Source organism: Haemaphysalis longicornis, unplaced genomic scaffold (genome assembly GCF_048455015.1).
Source record: "Haemaphysalis longicornis isolate Haplotype H1 unplaced genomic scaffold, Haemaphysalis longicornis Haplotype H1 scaffold_6, whole genome shotgun sequence".
In the NCBI taxonomy this organism is placed as follows: Eukaryota; Metazoa; Arthropoda; class Arachnida; order Ixodida; family Ixodidae; genus Haemaphysalis; species Haemaphysalis longicornis.
The window spans coordinates 92,294,311-92,317,411 of record NW_027526407.1 but is presented as its reverse complement, the minus strand read 5'-3'; the positions used below and the strand labels follow the sequence as shown (position 1 = coordinate 92,317,411).

Genomic DNA, 23,101 nt, shown 5'->3' with positions numbered 1-23,101 from the left:
GCCTTTCCTGTAACGCGATTCCGAGCTGATGCTCTCCAGCTCGCGCGCCTTAAATGTTTTATGCAACAATATGCTCTTGACAATTTTTTAACTCACGCATTCAATCAAACACAGTGGCATAAGACTTTCTCCTTAAATCTGTGGACAAAAACTTCTCTGTGCTCATACAGAACAGTGCCTTCAGTGCAGGATGGTATGGGGGCTGCGGCAAAAAACGGTTATGCGTAGGTTGAGAGCTGCTGACCTTACCATTGCAATAAAAACCAGACCATTTCGAGAATATTTCGAAAAGCCGAAGTGCCTTCTCGCGAAGGCGCGTTCATCTGGTGCATGACTACGTACCAATGCTTTTGTGCATTCGTCTGGCAAATCCATGATCGATGCTGTACACTTCCGTTTTAGGAAAGGCGATATTACAACGATGCCGGAAAGAAGGATACATACAGCCTATTAGGGGGGCCGAAATTCCTCAGGGCACTTACGTAATCGAACATGCCTTGAAGATAAAATCCTGGTGACGTTTTCTACCAAAATTGCTATCATTACAGCACACATCCGCCTCTTCGATTCACTTGCATTTTCTTGCGAATTACTTTATTAGGTGTCTTTCTGCTACATCTTGTTTCCGCGTGTTTCTTCGCTTCCGTTTCTGCGCCTTACGGCGCCATTGATGTCAGCAGGTAGAGTGGCATGCTCCACAGCTTCCCTAGAATCAGAGTTTTGGGCAGCTGTATTGCACCTGTCTTACTAACGCGCCATCACGTTCAGGTGGCACGTGACACGTACTCTTCCACGCCTTTGATTTTGCGCATTTACATTTTTGCTTCTTTTGTGAAGGTGGCACACTACTACAGGTTGCAAATTAGTCCTCGACAGCGCACGATTCGTGGCCAGTGTCTAAGAAAGTGTGTGTGCTAAAGGAAGGAACAACAACGACAAAAAAACCTTTGTTCTTCGTCTCAACGTGTGCAGATATAGCACAGCTCGCAGCGCATTCGGCTGCTGCAGTTGAGATCCTTGTTTTTATCTGGTCAAATCGCACATGTGTTTTTCTTCTTTACAGTGAAAGCTACTTTTTGGACCAGACAAGAGGGCCAACTGCAGCTTTTTGCAGACTTGGGCAGTTGAACCACTGACGTGAAGAATGTACACCCGAGAACAACTTCTGTAAAACGCTGAGCAAAGTTCATAGAAGGATCATGCACCTCAATGCAGCACTCACCGTGCCGCTGAAACTCTGAAGTATTCAGAGTTTTTCCGTACACCTGGAGGTTCAGAAGATATTTCTTCTCTCCGCAAGAACGTCGTGCCTCGTCAAAGGGTAGGGGTGTCGGCCCCACTTCCCATGTGAAGCGACCATCTTTTGTTTGATTCCCAAGACCACCTCTTGCTCCTCCTGTCAAAATGAAGAAAAGACCTGTGCCAATAAAGTCATCTGCGCAAATGACACGCAGAAAATATTAACAGAAGAGTCAATTCAAGATGAAGGAATGCGGGGCGTGATTTTCACAAGACGTGGTGACGTATCTACTCGAGTAACACCACGAACGAGATAACATTTTTTCCTCAGGCATTTTTGGCAACAACGCAAGTATTCGGTCATTTCTACACACGCACCACGCTACGCCAAAAGGTGTACCTGGGCGAACAATTTTGTTGTGGTAAAGGGTTTTTATCACCGAAGCTTTTGTCGGTTCATCATTTTCCTCCCTCTGCCGCATTTCGTGCATAACGCCGGTGTAGGAACCGGCTAACCGGCGTTTCCCAAAACCACCGACCGAGGGCGCAGTGGTCTCGCAAAGCGGGTTCCTTTCCGGAGGCAGAGTGGAGGGAGCGTCCCACTGCTGTCGTTTAGCTGCCGATTTCTTTGGGCGAAAAGCAAAACTTGCCTTACGAAGGCGGTGTCATTCTAGGGCGACCGTCTGCTGAGGTTTGTGTGGGCACAACAAAATTAGAGATCCGCTGTTTCAGCATATCCAACACTTGATGAAACTGTGTTGATGCTTTTGCTGATAAAACAGTATTTTTGAAGATCCCAGGCCATTATGTGACCAAGCGAACAAATGTAGATGGACGCCTCGAGAGCACGTGTAATCTTTATTTGGCAATTTTCAATAACACGCTGTTTCAATTATTTTTTTTTATATTCTTTTCCCACTCACGGTTAGCGAAGCTATGCAAATACAAACTCCACAGGCCTTTAAATATGTTAATTTGAGTTTACGATAAATAAATTGGTGCGCACTGATATATTAAAAGGCTTCCCCCATGAACATCACATTGATTTGAACACCTGAAACAACCGCTTTAATTAAAACGTCACCCGATTAAACTTCTTGGTGCTCCAGATCACTTCAAAGGCGCCAGAAATACGCTTTACCCGTTCCTTTTCAGAGTGTGCACTATAATGCATCTCCTACCGCCAAACCTTAAACCCAATCATTTGAGGTCATACTTGATTTCTAGTGGCAGCATGTCTAGTGCCCTGAATTTCAAATTAAATATATTTCCAGTATGAAATGCATTTTTATCAACTAAATGAGGACGCAACGACCGCGGCGAACTTTCTAATGAAACTTGTGGCAGTGTCGTGAAATTTATAGGACTACTACAGTTGTACTCTCTCTTGAATAAAACATGTTCAATACATCCTTTATTGAGGTATCTATCTGCGGAAGCAAATAGGTTACACTTTATTTCAAATGCCTTCTGGGGGTTCTCTGTTGTCGTAAATAAACAAGCACCGGTGGATCACCTATATTACAATTTATTACCAGCATAATCACGGGCGTAACGAGGAGCTTGTTCGTTGGTTACATGAATAACGACAAAGAACATTAAAATGTGCGTGCAACAGTATGCACCCACAGCGGTGGCTCAGCGTCTAAGGCGTTGCGCTGCTGAGCACGAGGTCGCGGTTCCGATTACCGGCCGCGACGGCCGCTTGTCTGATGGAGCCGAAGAGCAAAAACGCCCGTGTCTAGAGACTTCGATGCACGTAAAGATCCCCAGGTGGGCAAAGTTAATACGGCGCCCTACACTACAGGCACGCCTCATCACCTGCTGATGGGGCCGAAAAGCAAAAACGCCCATGTTGTCGAGATTTCGGCGTACGTTAAATATTTCTAGGTGGTCAAAATTATTCCGGAGTCCTCCACAACGGCGCTCCTCTTCACCTGCGTTGCGGAGACACGTTTAACTCTACAACCAATTAATCAGTGCATCAGTATACTATAGCTGCCTGCCATCGACTTTTGTGAGAACCCGTCTCATTATTGATTGATTGATTGATTGATTGATTGATTGATTGATTGATTGATTGATTGATTGATTGATTGATTGATTGATTTCTGCATTCATTCATTAATTCATTGATCATTTGTGGTGTTTAAGTCGCCGAATCGCACACCCTGGTTGTGCGGTACAGTGTACTGTATATCTACATTATTCTTGACTACAAGAGGATCTAAATGGTGCGCCTAAATCTCTACACACGTCTGTCTTTGCTTTCCGCCTCGAACACAAAAGTCGAATCGCGGCCGTGAATAAACCGGCACCCTTGGTCTCAGCAGCAGAGTGCCTTTCCAACGGAGACACCGCGGCGGGTTCAGATTCGGTTGTAAACTTCTACGGAAATAAAAATACACATTTACCTCATCTAATTAAAGTCACCGAGAACCGAGAAATATTTCATTAAATTAGCAATTTCGTAAAATCAGGACTGCGTTTTCACAAGGAGTTGAATCCATAAAGTCGGTGTGTAACGGGAGGCTCATCAGCTGCGTCCAGGACATTGTAATTGCTGTGGCCATGGCAATCATCAGGCCATAATTTAGCAATGAGCTAGGAGACCGCGGTAAAAGTAATAACAATAAAACGCTAGCGTTTGGGGGTGGGGGGGGGATATTTTCAGAATCTCTGTAAATTTCACCTGCGTGGGATGGATTAGCGTTAGCAGGGGATAGTTTTTGTAGCACAGAAGAGAGTTCAACACGTCCTCAGTTCCTTCGCAAGCCCCATCAAAGTGCATGAGCAAGCCAACAGCCTTCTTTTAAATTTCTTAGCATGAGCGAATGAGCTTCATCAGATTGAGCAGTATGCTGAGCGATACCACGACTGAGAGTTCCCAGAGCTCCAAAAAACGAACCTATATGCCCTGTTTTCATTGCTGGCACAGCAATTCTCCTTGTGCCGTTCTTACGAAATGATCTCGAAATGTCTCCTCTTTAAATGCGCCTGCTTCTCGAAAGTTTTAGGTAGATCGGGAATGACCCTGATTCTACCTCGTTAGGGCTTGTTTATAAAAGCCTTGAGCAGTATACGCACCTGCGGGGGTATACGAATTTGTTCGTTAGGTCGGGAAACCCGTCAGATACGGTTTTGTTAGACGGAGTTTTGAATGTACTTAAATCCACTTACATAGTTGCGTGACTAATGTGGAACTAAGATTACAGGAAGAAATTAGGTAATAAAACGTTACAGCATTTCTCTATTTCCTTTTTTTATCGCTTAATCTTCCCTAAAAACCGACAAAAACAATAGCGGGGTATTTTATTGTCTTCATTATTTCACATGCCATACCATTCATATAGCATGCATCATAACATTCGTTTCGTGGTAGAACGGTGTTAGGGAAGAACACGTGCGGGTAAAATTTAGTTAAAACGTTGTTGATAATGTAATGGTCGTGAGCAGTGATACAGGTTCCACAAATGTACACGTTCCCCAAATTTGGCACTGCGGGTAAGCCGTTCTCTTGAGCCTCAACCTTGCGCTGTTGTCAGGTTGAGCCGTAATCGTAATATGTTATTCCAGCAAGCAGCAGCTGAAAAAACAAAACTTGCTGTAGGTTTGAATTCTCCGGCGTATTTAGGAGGATTTCAGATCTCATGTACATGCACTTCACTTGCCACGACTGTTATAAAAGGAACCAAAAAGATACTCGTGCCACAAATGCAGGCAGAGCTCCCATTGTGTAGAAAAATATACCGGGTCCTTGGGCAGAACCGCCGAGAGCGCAGGCCAGTAGACAGACGCATATTTCCAGTAGGAGCATGATCCTGTATCGAAGAAAGAAATACGTAAGCAATTTGTATCAGCAGCAACTGTATAGAGTTTCAATGCATTTTTCTCTCGTTACGGATTTGATGTGTTATAATAATTAGCTTTACCCAACAACTATTAAGTCAATTTACTTCAAGCTGTGCAGGACATTTTGGTGCAGTTTGTGATCACAGTAAAGAGAGCAACATGACAACAGTAATTATAAATACAAGCTACCGGGGTGTTCCCGACAAATGCAGGCATCCTATTCTTGTGCGCCAGTGGCCGCTACTAGAAAAGTTGTGTCCCCAACCCTGAAATAAATTATGCTGTAAATCCTGTGATAGTTACCTGAATTATACCGGTGTTTTACTGTAATCACTTCGCGTTTTTGTCATAAGCTGTCGTTTTCAGTGTAATGCAACAAACCCTGTTCAAGATCCTGAAAACCACCTCACCCCATAGATGATGAGATGCTCGTCATACCAGCACAAAAACTTCAAGAAATTGCGATTGGTAGCAATCTTAAGTCATCATCAAACTTTTTCAGAGATCTTGAGGGGATTGACATAAAGAGGCATGCGTAGTATAAGCAAATACAACAATTATTTTGATATTGCTACGTGCTGCAAGATGCGGGAAACGAACAATACAAAATGTGAGCGATGTATTTAAGCTATTTACACGTTCTCGTCCGCAGTGTCTTCGGTTCTGGATTTCTTGCGTTTGTTTTTTAAACTAAGTAGCGTGCAACTGCGTTTTTATATTTTTGGGCTGAGCCAACAATCTGTGGCTGGCATTAGGCGAGTTTGTGAATTGGTAGTGGGCAAGGTGCTTTTGCTGCGGTGTGTGATGATGGCGCTGGAACGTCACCGATTTGAATACTGTTAGTATGGTTGCTATGGCGGTCATGGCTGCAGCGTCGCTATGGTTACGATGCAACGTAAAGCACAGTCGCTTCGTGCCGCTTTCAACAACAAATTACTGTCGTAGTAACTGTCAACTGAAATATGAGAACCCAGGTTGGCATCTAAATGTCGCCAAGCATATCCAGCTACCACATTTTCTAGAGGGATAAAAATGCGACGCATAATTCTTGAAACGTGGACAGGCGGATTTGGTCGTTTAGTTCGTTAGCATGCAAATTTACTGCGCCGATGAACAATTTACGCTCAGGAGGTATTTTAACACGTGTGAAAACGCTATGCAGTACTAAAGATATGATTTATTGAACGGGGTATATATCGCTAACTTTTACACATGAACCCAGAGCAAAAAAGCGCTAGAACACGGGAGTCATACTCACGGAACGAGCGGAAGACATATCTTCTCTCAATGTTGCTCTTTTTGACGCAGTGTCATTACTACATATCCCGGTTAGCTCATTATCAAACACCAACTGCCCGATTTTCTACACGTTTCTTCTGATATTTTGAATGATAAAAGCGCAATGCGTCTTATGTGACCCCTAAAGATTTATATAACGGCAAAACTCAATCGGGTCCCGATATTATACTGTACCGCTCTGGGTTACCCATATTTCAAAAGGCTTGATGTCATTACACGCGATTTGATTTTTAAGAACGCTGTGCTGGTGTCTTCTAAGAAACACGACTGACACCAACCTCACGTAAAGGGTTGTTTAACACTCGACCACTCGCATAACAAACTGCGCTCGCCTCGGCTGTTCCAAGCACACGACGCCCACTTTGTTAATTCTGGCAGCGACTTCTTGTGTGAGGGGACGTTGGGGCAGCCATTTACAGTGCAAGAATGTCGGGTGAGAATGCTTCACTCTGCGGGGGTTGGGGGGTGGGGGTTGCGAAGGAGGGGGGGCGGCAGGGGGCGCTTCCTGTCGAAATCAGTAATTAAACGCCCATGGGTATCCGGGCGCCCCCGACGGGCTTCTACTTTCAAGGAAGTAGGACTTGATTGCTGGCTAGTTGCTTCATGACGTACGAAGGAATAGGTTTCCGCAAAAGACGAGGACGAAGAGAAGAGCGGACAAGACAAGCGCAAGACTATCGCTCGTCTTCTCCTCTCTTCTCCTCGTACTCGTCTTTTTCGCAAACGTATCTTTCGTATTTAAAGGAAGCGTTGTCTTTGAGGATGCGAGCGGAGCCACAAGACGATATTCCTCTCCTTCACGACTACCATCTCCTCATTGCCAACGGCGTAGGTCTTGGCAAGCCGGTACCCTCCTCTGCTCCGCTTCTATCGCGACAAGTTCCAGCACATCGGCTGTGATGGTCACGACTAGTTCGTTTGAAACAGGCTATCCACTTAAGCACCCGGTAGCAGCATAGAAAAGAAATCCGCGCTGCTATAGCGGGAAGTCTTTCTTTGGGGTTTGTTGAATTTTCGTCCTCACCGGGCATTGTACTAAGAATTCTTTGTAAGTACTCAACACTACAAGAATGAAACATACACATTATAATGCGATATCTCGATTTAATTAGTAGTAACGCCGGGTGTTTATTAATCAAAGCCGCGAGACTTCACGACGTAACCCTACAGAAATACATAAATTGCGTTTTAAGCTCAGTCAAATAACATAAAGAGAACACACAAATCAAATATATATTCCTTAGCCATGCCAGCAGCTGTATTTTGGGCTAAATGCGTAGTTAGACGAAAGTATTATTAGGGTTTCAACATCATATATGCAGTCCTGCATAACGGGATTTGCGGTGATGTTGAACTTTATAAGGCTGATTCACCACTCCCTTCCCCTCTGGTGTGCAGACGCAGGTGTTGTTTTGCTAAGATATTAGGCCTTTTGGTAAGAAACGCAAAGCAAGCTCATACAGAAGCCCAATTCCCGTCACTCGCCCATGCCGTGAGTTAACGGCGCCTCTGTTGCATCCGCGCCTCGCCGTCTTCAGCGATAATTCTGACAGATGAAGCCGATGCAGTTGTAGCAGCTGTGTGGAGAAGTGCGTTTTCACCCTCGCTCGACAAAACTGGTGGAACTAAACATGGGCATTTGAAAGGGCTGTTCTGTTATCTACTGTCTGTCAACACAGATTTTGTTATTACAACAAAGATAAGTGTAGTTACGATTTAGGAGATTATTACCGGTAATAAAGCGATGTAGAGAAGAATGATGATGATGATGATGTTTATTGCTATTGGTTTCCACTTTGTAGCAGGCGATGACGCGTCATCATTCCAAAAAGGACTAATATACCTGTGTTTTGTACTCCTCGTTTAATACTAGACACTGCCTCGGGCAGGCACTAAAACTTAATTGGCACAAAACAACCGCACGCGAGCGTCGCTCCACCTTACGGCGCCCACTGTAACCCCCGTAATCATAAAACTGGCCCACTATTTCAGGCTACATAAAATAATTCACAAATGAATAAATGAACGATTATAGGATGTTCACACTTTAACATAAGAGGGCCTATATTATACAAAAAATCTTTTCGCAGCCATGTCTGCGCGTGTGCGTTCAGAGGTAAAGCCGACTTTAAGAGGATCGGTGTAAGCTTGGCCTTTGTAGGATATCTTTCCACATTCGGTGTTACTCAGTCAAGCATGGCTATCTTCGAAGGGCGTATGAAAGAAGGAAAGGGCGGTAACTCTTGTGTTATGCATTGTATCTCGAAACAATAAATGACGATTATCAACGAAGATAAGTACCATTACTACTAGTTTCTGATTGACTGTAGGGTTTAACGCGCCGACGCAACGCAGGCGATGAGGCGCGCTGTAGTGGAGGGCTCCGGATTAATTTTGACCACCTGGGGATCTTTAACGTGCGCCGAAATCTCGTACACACGGGCGTTTTTGCTTTTCGCCTCCATCAGAGAAGCGGCCGCCGCGGCCGGGAATCGAACCCGCGACCTCGTGCTCAGCAGAGCAACGCCTTAGCCACTGAGCCACCGCGGCGGCTATTACTACTAGTTTCGTTTACGTGTCATGATTACTTTATCATGAAGCTTTAAGCGTTACAGAAAACTGTCTGCTGTGAATTCATTACCATCTGCGCAGGCAGTATGGTTGTAAAAAGTGACTAAAAGTTATTTTACCGCAACTACAAGAAGACATTATATGGACGTTAACCGGCACGGCGAGTGTAAGATTGCGCCCCACAGCTGCGATGGTCATTGTTCCTCCGAAAATGTTAGCGCCGTGGCTGTTAGAGTAAAGTCCCGAACTTTTTCGTCAAGCACTGAATATACATATTCTTGAAGAGCCATTTAATAGGCTGCACTGTACCACGCGGTTGTGGCAACAGAAACTTGAGTAATATTCATGTTGACATTTGTGGCTGCTAGCATATCCGCTCTTGCGACAATTAGAGTAGCCGATATCACTAATTAAGGTTAAAAACGGGCTTGGACAATGGGGTGATGCATAGAGGAGCACCTGCCCACAGAAAGCTACTTACAAGGACGTGAAAATCGGAAAACGCGACAGGTCGTTTAGGAAAGTAAATAAATTAGTTTGTCATCAGAAATACATAAAGCTGCGACTGGAGTACCTCGCAAGCTTACAAGATGAGGACACCTTTCATTACTATTAGTGGAATAGGCATGATACTAAGCTTCACTATATCCGTCTAACGCAGCATGCCATGGCATATATTGTTAAACACCAACATCCGGGATGACGCCTACCTAGTCATATTGTAAAAAACATTTGTTTTTACTTACGAAAGCCTCAGTAGCCCCACACGTTTTGCGCTTGGTATTGCCTACAAAAGAACTTCCGAGAGAATCTCTTTTAATTGTCCACATAACAAGGTCACATCGAAGTCCAGTCCTGGCTGAACAACATTGTGGTGAGCTCTCCGGTGATGAAAATATATTCTTCAAAGCCCAAAGTGTCTTACCCTGCCTGAACACCGAACTCACTCTTGGAGGCCTCGCTGAGAATAACAACGCGTACGCTTACCTTGCACGTTGATTGGAATCGACGCTTGTGTCGTAGAGAATCCAAGGAAATGAGTGGAAGTTGAAGTTACTATGCAGGATTTGTCAATGTCGTTATTTCATTCACAAAGGCGTTTCTTCTTGGCGTTGTCTCTAGAGAAGGGTACATGGAATTGTGATCCTGTGGGGACCACCGATCCACAGCCCCGGAGCTCTAAAGTTGTGCGTTCTGCCCGTGCCTTTGAGGCGCAAAAGGATATGCATGATTCCGGTCGTCGCGAGGAGGAACAGCGCCCAAAGACATAAAGCGTGGGTACGGCGCCCTGTCGAGAAGCAAACGCGACCTTCCCGGCGTACGTTGCGGACGTCGGCAATCTACATCCGGCGACACAAAGCGGGCGTGCATTTTGTGACGACGAGCTTCCCGTCAGCGCAAACGGAACCTAGCCTCCTAAAACAAAGCTGCAAAGGATGAGCTCAGAACTGTCGAAAACTTTTGTGCAATCGATAGTTTTGATGAAAACAAAAAGGCGATATGAAGACTATGTGGAAGAAGCTAACAGTGGCGCAAGGTGAGACCTTGCAATACCAGAACGAAAACCAGAGGACAAACAAAGAACTCAGAGGTGTCCAAAAACAGATGATTGAGCTCCACCAGTACGAAAGGCGGAACAATACTGAGCTTACAGGTGTTCCCTCCTCTAAAGATGAAGATCTCCATAAAGTTGTACAGAACGCCGCTCCTACCTTCAAGGTTGATATCTGAATCAACGAAAGAGATATTGTTCACCGGGTACCAACAAGGGGTGATGGCACCTACCAATATAATCGCCGGGTTTGTCTCCCGCGGCAAGCGTTACCGGATTTTGCTTACCGCGAAGAAAACCAGACTGAACACGGCAATGCTCGGCTTTGAGGAAAACGAACCCGTTTTCGTCAACGGGCATTCATGCCCAGAAAACGAAGACCATATTCGGAACCTAAGGCGTTGCATTGCGCTGCTGAGCACGAAGTCGCGGATTCGATACCTGGCCGCGACGGCCGGTTTTCTGCTGGAGGCGAAAAGCAAGAAAACCTGTGTGTACGAGATTTCGGCGCACGTTAAAGATCCCCAGGTGGTGAAAATTAATCCGGAGCCCTCCACTATGACGCGCCTCATCGCCTGCGTTGCGTCGGCGCGTTAAACCCTACAATCAAGGACTACGCGCGAAAAAAATTTGAAATTTAACTGGGTGGCTGATGGCAAGATTATGATGCGTAAAACCGAGAAATCGAAAGCAGTAAACGCCACATGCGAGGACGACCTTGCAATAATAACCTAGATCTCAACACAAAGGATTCCCCCTTTAACGGTTGCAATGACGATGTTCAACCCAAGACGCATCGAAGAAGACATATCTGTCCTTTACACTACCATCCACAGTTTAAGAAGAAATTTAAATGACCTGTCTGCCTTTAACACTCAACAGAATCATTACTTAACCGCTTTAGCTATTGCAGAAACGTGGCTACAAGAACACGAAGAAATATCGCTTCCTAGTTACAAGATGATATCTAACCTGCGTGATTTGCACTCCCGTGGCGGAGGCGTTGCACTTTATCCTTAAAACAACTTTGCCTACACAGTGCTTACAAAAATTACATGCTCTGTACCAGAGATTGAAACCCTTGTTATCTAATGGAACACGTTATAATTCTTGGCGTGGTCTCTCGGCCTCCGAATTGCAGTGTTGACGTTTTTCTTAAAGACTTCAGAGTATTAAGTGCACAGTACTTTAGGCGCTCGCCTTGTCGTCCTAGCTTGCTCGCTGGAATCAAGCAAATGGCCACGGTGCTACGGTGTAGCCCTCACGGTCCCTTCGCCGTGGAGTAACCCAGAGGGTTTGAAAGCTAACCGGTTATGCCAGGATATACGTTGCGTGAGCTAATGATCAGCTGGTTATTCTTAGTTTGCCTGGTTGTTTAAATTAGCTGATTATCATGCTTACTGCTGCTTATTATCCAATCGAAATCCGATCCTAATCTAATCCAAATCCAATCCATTCCAATCTAATCCAAAAGCAATCCTATGCAATCAAAGCAAAGCCATTTCAATACAATCCAATGCAATTCAATCCAATCATTGCGCTTGCGCAGCACCGCTCTCCAGGAGTTACGCGAAACTGGTCAACCTCGGCCAGTGTAGCCAATCCAATGAAATCCAATCGAAGCCAAGCCAACTAACCGCACGAAAATTATTAAAAGCAACCTACACACAAGATGCTCACAAGAATAACACAAGATAAGCCCTGACGAATCCCTGCTCTGCACTTCCGAGTGCTTTCAGGTTAAGTGGAACTGCTTAATTTTGTGCAACACTGGTGAATAAAAAAAACCTGCAGTCATTGTTGATGACGTAAATATTTACCGACATGTGTCACAACCGACATGTGTCACAAGTTGCTCGGAAACCTCAATAGATCATGCTCTAACAAACATTGAAACAGGTTCCCGCGCCGAGGTTTACAATAGTTCGATATCAGATCATTATCCTGTTTATGTGACCATTCGTGAGTTAGGAACTATAAAACATAAAACTATGAACTTCACTAATATTCTGCATTATGACGTGTAATGCAAGAACTTCCTTTCACCTAATACTTATCTGATATACCGTACTGATATAAATGAAGAGTTTGGCAACCTCATTGAAACTGTCATCAACATAATAGCCAGCAGGAGCCGAAATGCACGTGCCCACTCACGCGACAACCCAATTCGCGCCTGGATGACGAAACGAAATTTAGACCTTATAAAAAGATTGATTGCTGGTACCATAAATAGAAAAATAACAAACCCCGATTTTCTTGGTGTTCTGTTCTTCCCATAGAGATAATACGGTTCTTCCACTGAAATCTGTTTGCTACGTGGTTTGAGGGTGACTCCAGTGCAGCTCAGCGCAAGCCCAAAACCAGTAAGCGAGGAAGTTCACTGTAGCGAAGAGAACGCACCCTTCTCCAGACTGTCAGACTGACCGGCTTTGTTTATGTGCGAACGGCGGGCGCAGTATCAGATATCGCCCCTATTTAGCATGTCATGAGCTTGATTCACCATTTTACGAGTGCGTTTTAGAAATTGAAGGTATGTCATCTGTCGTCGATTGTGTTTTTGCTGTGAATGAATACGGCTTCCGAGGCAAATCTTGTCGACTTGGCCGATCCTATCGTCCGGACTAGAGCGGGCACCTCGTTCGGACCGAAGGCCCCCCCCCCTCTTCCTCCCCGTGACTGTGGCAGCATTGGGCTGACGGTTGCCTGGGTACGTTATTCGTTCATTGTTTTCTGCTAAGCTTTGCTACCTGAGCATCTAATGCAAGTGACTTCATGGCTGCGACGCTACGCCATCGGCGATTTGGACGCCATGGCAGCTGTAGTTTGGCGGGGCGTCGGTCGCTACGCCGCGACCACGAATGGGTTGGGTGTGTGTGATTGACACGAAAACTCGGAAGAAACTCGGGAGAGATATTGCGCGGCCAAGTTGAACTCGGGACGCTCGTTTTGACGGCTGCTGCGGCGTGGACAATGGTTCGCGATCCCGTAGCAGGCGTATATCTACGCCGACCGAGTTTTTTCTTCAGCAGAGGAGGAATTTCAAATCCTTTTTTGTCTCTCGAAAGTACTGTGCATTGGCTGTGCAGCCATCTGACACCCGACCCCCTTTGCGACGACTTTGAGGCGGCTTTCCCTTCATAACTGCCGAGAAGCAAGTGCTGCGTGCGCTGCACTTTTACGCGACGGACACCTTCCACGGAAGCGTTGGTCGCGACCGCACCAGCGACCGCCCTCAGTCGACAGTCAGCCGGTGTGTGCACTATAGGATTACTACAGACAAGTGTTTCGCCTTTTTTTAGGTGCTTAGCCGGACATGGCTTCCCCAGGTTCTACCATGCGTTTATCCGTCTGCAGCCAGAGCGTACGCTTCAGACGCGACCGCTCAATGGGAAGAAGGTTTCCATTGAGTGCCCGTACTTCAGTTATCGTCTGCTAGCAAAACTTTCCGATGTGGCGTTTCATTACCGGGCGCTTCATTTATCGTCAGCGCGGCAGACAGTTTTCTTGAGGCTTTTCGTGTCATACGATTTTTGCGAAACTTAACTCGCGGGATAGTATATAATTAACGGCGTGTGTCTATTATCGGAGGCGATCATTACGCATTTGAACGGGTTTTGTCCAGCGTCTTTGTCGTCTGGCTGGAAGCGAATCATGGAAACCTTGCGAAGGGAAGATTGAGACCGAACAAAACAGAGTGACGCCAGAAGAAAAGTGAAGTTATACACTCCATTAAAAAAACCCAACTACTGTGGAGAGCTTCGTCGAACAAAAGCTGTGAAGAGCAAAGTGAAATAAAGGAAACAAATTTCAAAAGCTGTGGTTGTTGCTATTCCTTTCTTCGTAGCAGATGGGCCACTGGGTGACTTACCCGCAATTGAGAGCTTTGAGGAGCGAATGGACTCCGTTATGAAAAATCGCAAATCTGAATTGGAAAACAAAAAAAACTCCCGCCACCTCCCCGAAGGGGATCGTGCGGAAATGCGAATGCATTGGGTGCACCGATGAGTACGCTGCGGCAAGCAGTAACGGAGAGAGGCGGGCGCTCCACTGCATTTATATACATTTTCCGAGCGCAGCGAGCGGAGAGAGGGTACGCGGAGAGGAGAGAGAGACCCGCGCAACACGCCCGCCCCACGCGCGAGCTCTCTCTCCCGCCGAGCTCTGCGATGCGAGCGCCCTTACACGCCCGAGCGCGCTCCTCCTCTCCACTCCCTCTCCGCTACTCCGCCCGAGCTCCGCGATGCGAGCGCCCTCACACGCCCGAGCGCGCTCGTCCTCTCCCCTTGCCTTCCGCTACTCCCGCCCGAGCTACCACCTGCTCCGGTTGCTAGGCGCGCCACAGCTGTTGCTAGGGGCGAGCAGGAGCGCGGAGAGATAACACCTGCGGGCGCACGCCGACGGAGCACGACAACCCCCGACTAAGAAATGCATTCGCATTTACGATGACGACGACGACGAAGGGAGAACTACGAGGTGCGCTCTCACGTTCGCTCGCGCTGGAGGAATGCAGGCGCACGCCGGCCAACGGAGCAAGACAACCCCCGGCTAACAAATGCATTCGCATTTAAAAGGTAGAATAATGCGTGACACGTCAACGTAATGGCACATGAGAATGACAGGGCCACTCCAGCTGCACAGAACCATGATTATAGGGAGGCTGTGCTGTATGCCACTCTTCTTGCTGGCGAGGTTCACTACGAAATAAAAGAGAAGAAACTGATTGATTGATTGTGGGGTTTAACGCGCCGACGCAACGCAGGCGATGAGGCGCGCCGTAGTGGAGGGCTCCGGATTAATTTTGACCACCTGGGGATCTTTACCGTGCGCCGAAATCTCGTGCACACAGGCGTTTTTGCTTTTTGCCTCCATCAGAAAAGCGGCCGCCGCGGCCGGGAATCGAACCCGCGATCTCGTGCTCAGCAGCGCAACGCTTTAGCCTTTGAGCCACCGCGGCGGGTAAAAGAGAAGAAACTGACGCAAATGCGGTATTGCAGAAAAGAAGCCCGTCGCAAGCAAAATTCATGCCGAAAGACGAAAAAATAAAAGCAGGAAAAAATACGCAAGGGCAAATATCAATTAGGAATTGCCGCGAGAACAATTATAAGTTGCTGATGAGTATCGCAAGTACAATGTGTACTTGGCGATTCTGTTATTAAGAATCGCCAAGCTTTCGCCTTCAAATCACGTAAGCAGGCTGAAGTTGTTCTAAGAAATTTCGTGTCTGAAAGCGGACGGAGGGTTTCGATAGCACCGAGCAGCAAGTACTTTGAATTTGGGGCGTTTCCATCACTCGCTTTCTTTTTTTTGCCAGTCGGCCTTAGTCACCTGATTGCATTGTCTGCCACCGACGGCAGAGATGGGCAGAAACTGCTGCTTAGGACGGCAAATTTCAAACAAAAAACTCATAAGAACGCCTGAAACAAAAAAATAAACAAAATTTGTAGTGAAATACCGACTAATAAAATAAAAAAAAATTCCGCGCATTTACCCGAGGGGAAGAATGTGAATGTGCGAATGCAGGAGTTGAATTTGCGCGGTTCGGTAATGTTCGCGAAAGAGAGATCACACACACACACACAACTACAAAGAAAGAAAGATGCATTTATTCACAGACACCTATTTGTGTTGTCGTTGTACTTGATTGCTAGAGCGGATCTCAGCTTTGAAATTTCGTGTCAGTACTCCTTTAAGCGGGTGCATTAGCCCTTCTCACGCCCGATTCCTGGCCAATCCCCCACGTGGGTATGTGCTATGTCAGCGGCCAGGCAGCGCGCGCCCATCTCCCCCCGTTGCCAAGGAAGACGAGGAGCGCGCGCACCCGCAGCTGTTGCTATGCAGACGGCGGCGGAAGCTTCAAGCTCGCTTAAGAAGTGCATTCGCACTTAAAACGCGATAACGTAATGTAGTTGGATTTGCTTGCCCTCAGTAGCCACCGGTGCAGCAGTGGAACGAGAGCCAGCAATGAAAAAGGCGCCACGCCCTAGTCGCGCCTCCTTGAAACGTGCTGCTCTGGACCGATTTTGTCACCCCAATAATCAGCAAATACCATGAATTGCCTTTTTAAAGCGCATGGAACTCCTCCTCGAAATATTGTCATTACGCTACGTGGGCGTCGCTAGAGCTCGTTGTTTCCTGAGTCTAGCTCAATCTCGGGTATCCGGAATAGCACCCCTGCACTTTTTCTGGCTTGTTTTTTTCTCGTATGGAACCACAATAAAACGGCCTTCCCAGAGAAATCGCAACCATTACTTGGACACCATCCTTCATAGAAAACGTGAATAAGTTTTCTCAATGTTAAATCATTCGCTTCTATGTCACTCTTCCTTAAAAAAGTAAAATGAAATGAAATGATACGAACTGAACGCTACTGAAAGAGTCGTGCTCGTGGTGCGAGTGCAAGACCTTTCCTCTCAATGTGGCACGTTTTCATGCCGTGTCATTGGAACATATCACGTTTGGCTCGCTATCAAATAGCCACTGCCCGATTTTCTAGGCCTCTTTGTTTTCGTATTTTTAACGATAGAAACCCACTGGATTTTATGTGACCCCTAAAGTTTCATATAACGTCAAACCTTGAATGGTCCCCATATTATACTGTAACGTTCTTGAATGCAATGTTTCCCAAGGCTGGACGAGTCAGCAAGCACGGAATCTGATTTCTTTCAACGCTGGAAGGGTATCTTCTGAAAAACACTTATAATTAAAACCTAACCTTAAAGGGCAGTCTAAGACGGGCTGCAGAGTGTTGCCCCAACTGTCATAATAAGTTACAAGAATGACGTCATTAAATGCCTCAACCAACCGAACTGCGTGACAGGCCGTTCCTTTGCGTCACTACATCGCGATATCGCTCTCGCGTCGGTAGTCTGAGCATTGCATAACACTCGAGCACGCACATAAGCAACTGTCCTGACCTCTGGTGTTCCAAGCGCAAGACGCCCACGTGTCACCTCTGTCTGCGACTTCCTGTGTCCTCTCTTGTCAAGACAGCCATTTACAGTGAAAGATGAGAGGGCGAGCACGCTGCATTCCGCAGTGGTGCAAATTGTCGGTAGTAATTCCAGCACGCATGGGTATCCGTAAATCACCGATGGCCTTATACTTTCCATGGGGGCTGTAGGCGAAGCCACAAGACGATTTCCCTCTCGTCCACGGCTATCATCCCCACATTGCCAACGCCAGAGGTCCTTTCGGCGAGCCTATGCCGTCCTGTCCTCCGCCTCTAACTCGAGAAATGTCGGAACATCGGCCGTGATGATCACGAATAGTTCGTTTAAAAGCGGCTATGCCCATAACAACCTGCTAGCAGCATAAAAAGAAAACTAAGGTGCTATCGGTAATAATTTTGCTTTGGGGTTTTTTCAGAAGTACGGCGCACACAGAAATCAAACATATAGCCCTTAGGCGGGCCAGCAGTTGTATTTTGGGGTACATGTTAGGTTTTACGTAAGTATAATTACGTTCTGAACTTCGAATATGCAGTCCCGCAGAAATAGCTTTCGGCGCACGATAAAGATCCACAGGTGGCCACAATTAATCGGTAGCCCTCCACTACGGCACGCGTCATCGCCTGCGTAGCATCAGAGAGTTAAACCCTACAAAGAACCACCTTTGTGGCGATGCCGAACTTTAGAAAAGCTGCCTCCGTCCCCGTATGGTCCGCAGACGCAGGTGGTTTTCTGCATAAGGTATTGTGCCTTCGGTAAGGCACGCAAAATTGAACGATAGAGAAGCCCCATTCATGTGAGCCGACCATGTCGTGCGGCAGTGGCACCCGTGGTTTCTTCCGCATCTCGCGGCCTTCAGCGCTCACTGTTACAGCTTACGCAGATGCGGTTGAAGCGGCTGTGGGGAGCAGCACTTGTTTACTATCGCTTGACGAAACTGGTGGGACTAACAATATGAACTAGTAAAGGCTTCTTATGTCCCAGTTGTCACCGTTGGTATTATGTTGCCATAACGAAGATGCCTGTGGCTACGATTCAGCAGACTATCTCCGGAAAGAAGGTGATGTAGACGAGAATCGCACGCGGGCGTAGCTATGCTTTCGGTCGCCCAATGCAATCGTCGTAATGACAAAACTGCCCCGCTCCTTTTGGGTACAGAAAAAATTATCTCCAATCCACGGTATAAAGGTACTTGAAAAGCAAAGCTGTAAACGACGCCAATAACAACTGTCCATTCGACTTCACTATAATTACTACACGTGGTTATATAAAGAGTGAAAGCAGAGATTCTGCCAGCTGTTACCTCGTACTCGCGGGGGTGCCGTGTCAAACGCAGAAGCTTCGGCCGCGGCCGGGCTAGAGCGGCGGATGCCACCGCTGTATCCCAGCCGTGCGTCGGCGGAACAGAAACGGAGAGGAGCGTCTTTCAAAGGATGCGACAGCGGAAGCTAACGATCCTGTTGTGCTAGCTCTGGGCGGCACCACCGCGCGACACAAACGGAGACGCCAAAGAGATTTGTCATGTAAGCTTAGTGATTCCTATTTATACCGACTTAAACTGGTTAGTTTAGTAAGTTTGAGAATTTCGAGAAAGCTGTGGGAACTTTTATAATCGCTATTTTTCAGAAGAAGTTTCTGCTTTCGCCTTTTGTAATACCTCTTAAAACAGAACCGAATGGGTAATCACGAATTTATAAAACGGAGCCTCATTCGTGGCAGGCAATGCGTAAAAGGTAGTGTTTCTCTAGCTGCCAGTTCCCTGTCTGTGTTCTCTACATTTTGTTTTCCCGCCCTACAAGCCAATCGTTAACGTATGTTTGCCGTACAACCACTTCAATCTGTTGGGTCCGGGTTACCTAGGAGGTGCTGTCGATCAAGTTCATTAAGCCGTGCGAACGAAGCGTGCAATGCACGCGGAGCGGGGCCAAAACAGGCCGACAACAACCGTCGCTAAAGTAGACGGCAAAGCCGTACACCCAACGCGGACGAAGGTGTGAGGAGGCACCTGAGCGTGGGGAACGCTGGGTAACCAGTCGCCGCGCCATCTACGCCGTACTTCGGGAGTGAAAACCGCGCTCCCCCTCCTTACCCGCGTTGGGAGTTTTTTGTCATGCACGCCGCGAAGGAACCGTTGCCTGATAGAGGTAGACAGCTTTGCTTGAAAAGTTCACAAATGAACAAATGAATGATTATAGGACATTGGTATTTACACATAAAAGCGGCTATATTGCCCCAGAAAAAATGTCTTCCCAGCCATGCATGTGTGTTTGTGTTCAGAGTTAAAGCCGACTTTAAGGGGATCGCTGTAAGCTTGGCCTTTCTAAGATGTTCCACATTCGGCGACCAATCACGGTGACGACCAAGGACGGAAGAAAAATACAGGAGAAACTGGGAATCGGATATATCGGATATCGGATTGTATCACACGCAACAGGGCCACAAGGATCCAATTCCTGAAGGCGTACGTGGTAGAATCCGGGTGGACCCTGTCCCGTCAAACAAGCGCCCAGAGTACGATGTAAGCACAAGGTGAGCAAGGGCCAAGGCATTGTCGGACCGGCACGCCAATGACAACGGCGTTAGATATGTAGACGCTGCAGGATACGCAAGTAGAGACGGCTTCACGGTCACGGCAGTCAACGCTGAAGGGGATACGAATGCGCTAGCTAGAATAGCAAGCAAACAACCAGATGAGGCAAAAGAAATAGCCATCGCGCTGGCAGTCGTGGACCAAGGATGCGGAACAGTCCTCAGTCACTCTAGGCAGGCAGTGAAGAACTACAACCGCGCTAGAACCTCCCTTGCGGCGGCGAAGATACTGCACCAAATTACCGAAAGCCATGGACATGTTAGAATCAAGTGGTTACCAACACATGCAGGGAAGGTTTCAGAAAACAACAACTGCAACCAGACGCTTACTCAGGAGCGGGAGAATTAACAGACCGCACCGTGGGAGTCTGCGTACGACTGTGCTTCAGTACCAGGGATCGAAGGACAACTTTCACCGAGATCACGAAGGCATACAGGACGGCCGGAGGCTCCTACCACCGCCCTGCAAAGGGCTTATCCGGGAGCAAGCCGGCATATACAGGCAACCATAGACAAGAACGCTCCCGAGCCCAGCCCTGAAGCACAAGATGTACCAACAAGCCACCCGGCAACAAGTGTTGGGGGTGTCGAAAGAAACCCGGTAAATCGGCTTGTTTGAGCGGATATTATTTTGTTTCGCCTCTACAGCTACTTTAAGGGCTATTTCACACAGTATGCAGTCCTTTAAACGCGCCACGAAGCGATTAAACTAAGTACAACCAAGTTTCAATCTGCCTTGTAACTGAAAATGCATGGAGGGCGGCGAGGGTCGTCTGCTTTTGTACTACCTAGAGGCGTCGGCCACTAGGGGCGCTGCATGTCGCCAAAACTCCATCGCAGGAGGCCTATAGATAATCATAGGCGCTAGTAGCACAAGCGGCGATCAGTATTCTGCCGTTATGTTAACGCAAAGTTCCCTACGGGGGACGGAGCTGGCTGTTCCGGGCCCCTCAGAAGCGTTCTTCTTTATTGGCGCAAAGCTCAAGTCGCTCTTACACGCCGTGTGGGGATTGGCGCATCGCGCGCTGGTCTCGTTCGCAGGAGCCTAGCGTGCTTTGAAAGAGCGCCTTAGATAACTGCACCTTAAGGAAGGTTCGTGAAGTTCAAATCGGCCTTTTCTCATTCTGTTTTTTTCCGATACTGACGAAAGGCTTCCTGATGACATAACTGAGTTGTGCTTTCTGAATACGGGGGTTTATATACATATTCTTGAAGATACGTTCCGTAAGCTTCAATGTACCACGTGTTTGTGACCACGGAAAGTTCAGAAAGATTCATGTTGCCATTTTTGACTGTTATTATCTCTGTGATTGTGATGACTAAAGTAGCCAATGTGGCTAGTTAGGGTTAAAAGAGACTAAGACGATAGTGGGTTCGATCGAGAACGTGCCCAGACAAAGCTATTTAAATGGGCCGGAATGTAGGGTAACGTGGCGAGTCGTTTCGGTAAATAAATAAATAAATAAATAAATAAATAAATAAATAAATTAATCAGTAAAAAAAATGGTATGAATAAATTGGTTGATTAACCAGTTTTCACAGGAATATCTCAAGGTGCCGCAGCTCTTCCCACGTTTACAAGTTGAGCTCAACTTTTCTACAGTGAATGAAAAGCGCATGACCCTTGGCTTAGTTAAACCACTCGAATGTAGCAAGTAATGGAAAATATAGTCAAACACCAATATCCGGATTGGCATTTACGTGTTATCTCGTAAAGCAAATTTCTTCCTTATGATGGCAGCATTACCAGCCCTACCTTTTGCGGAGTTTGTTCCGTAGAAAAGAACTTTCGAGAGCGTATTTTGCAATTGTCCATATTAACAAGGTAACATAGCGAGCTTTCCAATCTTGCTGATGTCCCTTCCTGGATACCGTAACGCTTTTGTAGTTCAGGTTGAGGCTAACAAGGGGTAGGCTTACCTTCCACGTTGGATTGAAGCGACGCTTGTGTCGCAGATACCCCAAGGAAACGAGTGGAAAACAAAGTCACTCTTCAGGTTCCGTCAATGTCATTATTTCATCCACAGAAGCATTGCGTCTCGGCGATGTCCGTGTTTAAGCGGACATGGGATTGTGAGCATGTGGGGATCGTCGATCCACAGCCCGACGGTCGTCGCAACGAGGGACGGCGCTCAAAGACTGAAAGCGTGGGCACGACGCCCCGTCGAGAAGCAAACTCGAACTTCCGGCAAAGGGTGGTGGCGTCGGCAATCTACATCCGGCGACAGCAGGCGTGCCTTTACAGGCGTGCATTTCGTGAAGACCTGCTTCCGGTCGGCGCGCACGGAAAACAACCACAACCTTCTTGTTTGTACGAGCAAAATCCTGAGGAGGGCTAGTTGGTTGAACATAATTTGTAATTTGAGGCGCTAAACTACGGTGACCAGAAAAAACACGTAGACACAAACAAGGCGCCTGTGTCTGTGCCTACGTGTTTCTTCTGGTCCCCGATGTTGAGCGCCTTACATATTTACGTTATTTTTTCTGCTACTCATAAAATGTAAACTTATTTACGGCGTTACGGTGAATTTTCGCCGTATAGAAATACCCATACTCGTTTGCGAAAGCTCAAAATAACGGCTTTTAGAGGGTACCTCGTCGTTCAAAAAACACTTTTCTACACAATGTGTTTGTGCTTGAATGGCTGGTACAAATGACAGAGGCGTTTCGAAAAAGTTGATTTCCTGTTTGCAGAGACAGTCTTTTTTTATGTACTTACACTAAAAAAACGTTTGTTTGTCTGTCTCTCTCTCGGTCTGTATTTCCATCGATTCTGTTTTTATTCGTATTACCTGTTGCTGACGTTACAGTTACCATAACACACCAAATAATGTTGAGATATTAAACGTGTTCAAGGAGCCCAGAAACAGGTTTAAGCGATACATGGGTGTTCACATTTTGAGGGAAATCCCTGTCCTATTAATCACCTCCATCAATAAAAAATTTTGTTAAAGTGAGTAGTATGAGTGGAGGTATTGCACGAGTATCAGGGGGTTACTCCAAAGAAAAACAGCGTATCTCCGCCCACGGCGGGATTCTCCCTCATTTC

At 46.7% G+C, this 23,101-nt stretch overlaps 1 protein-coding gene across 6 annotated transcripts in view; it reads right to left on the bottom strand.

Annotated features, from left to right (window-relative positions):
- The window catches only part of LOC144141029 (uncharacterized), a 124,610-nt gene that overhangs the window by 75,002 nt on the left and 26,507 nt on the right, over window positions 1–23,101 (bottom strand). Inside the window, exons 1-3 of one of the 6 annotated variants that reach the window (XM_077672529.1) lie at window positions 21,973–22,178; window positions 4,990–5,060; window positions 1,223–1,417 (exon numbers count right to left, since the gene is read on the bottom strand). In XM_077672529.1, coding sequence (XP_077528655.1) covers window positions 1,223–1,417; window positions 4,990–5,056 — 262 coding nt within the window. In that variant the 5' untranslated portion in view covers window positions 5,057–5,060; window positions 21,973–22,178. Of the gene's footprint in view, window positions 1–1,222; window positions 1,418–4,989; window positions 5,061–9,948; window positions 10,180–21,972; window positions 22,179–23,101 lie in introns of those variants that run through there. The other 5 variants (XM_077672531.1, XM_077672528.1, XM_077672530.1 and 2 more) reach the window with 5 other exon arrangements.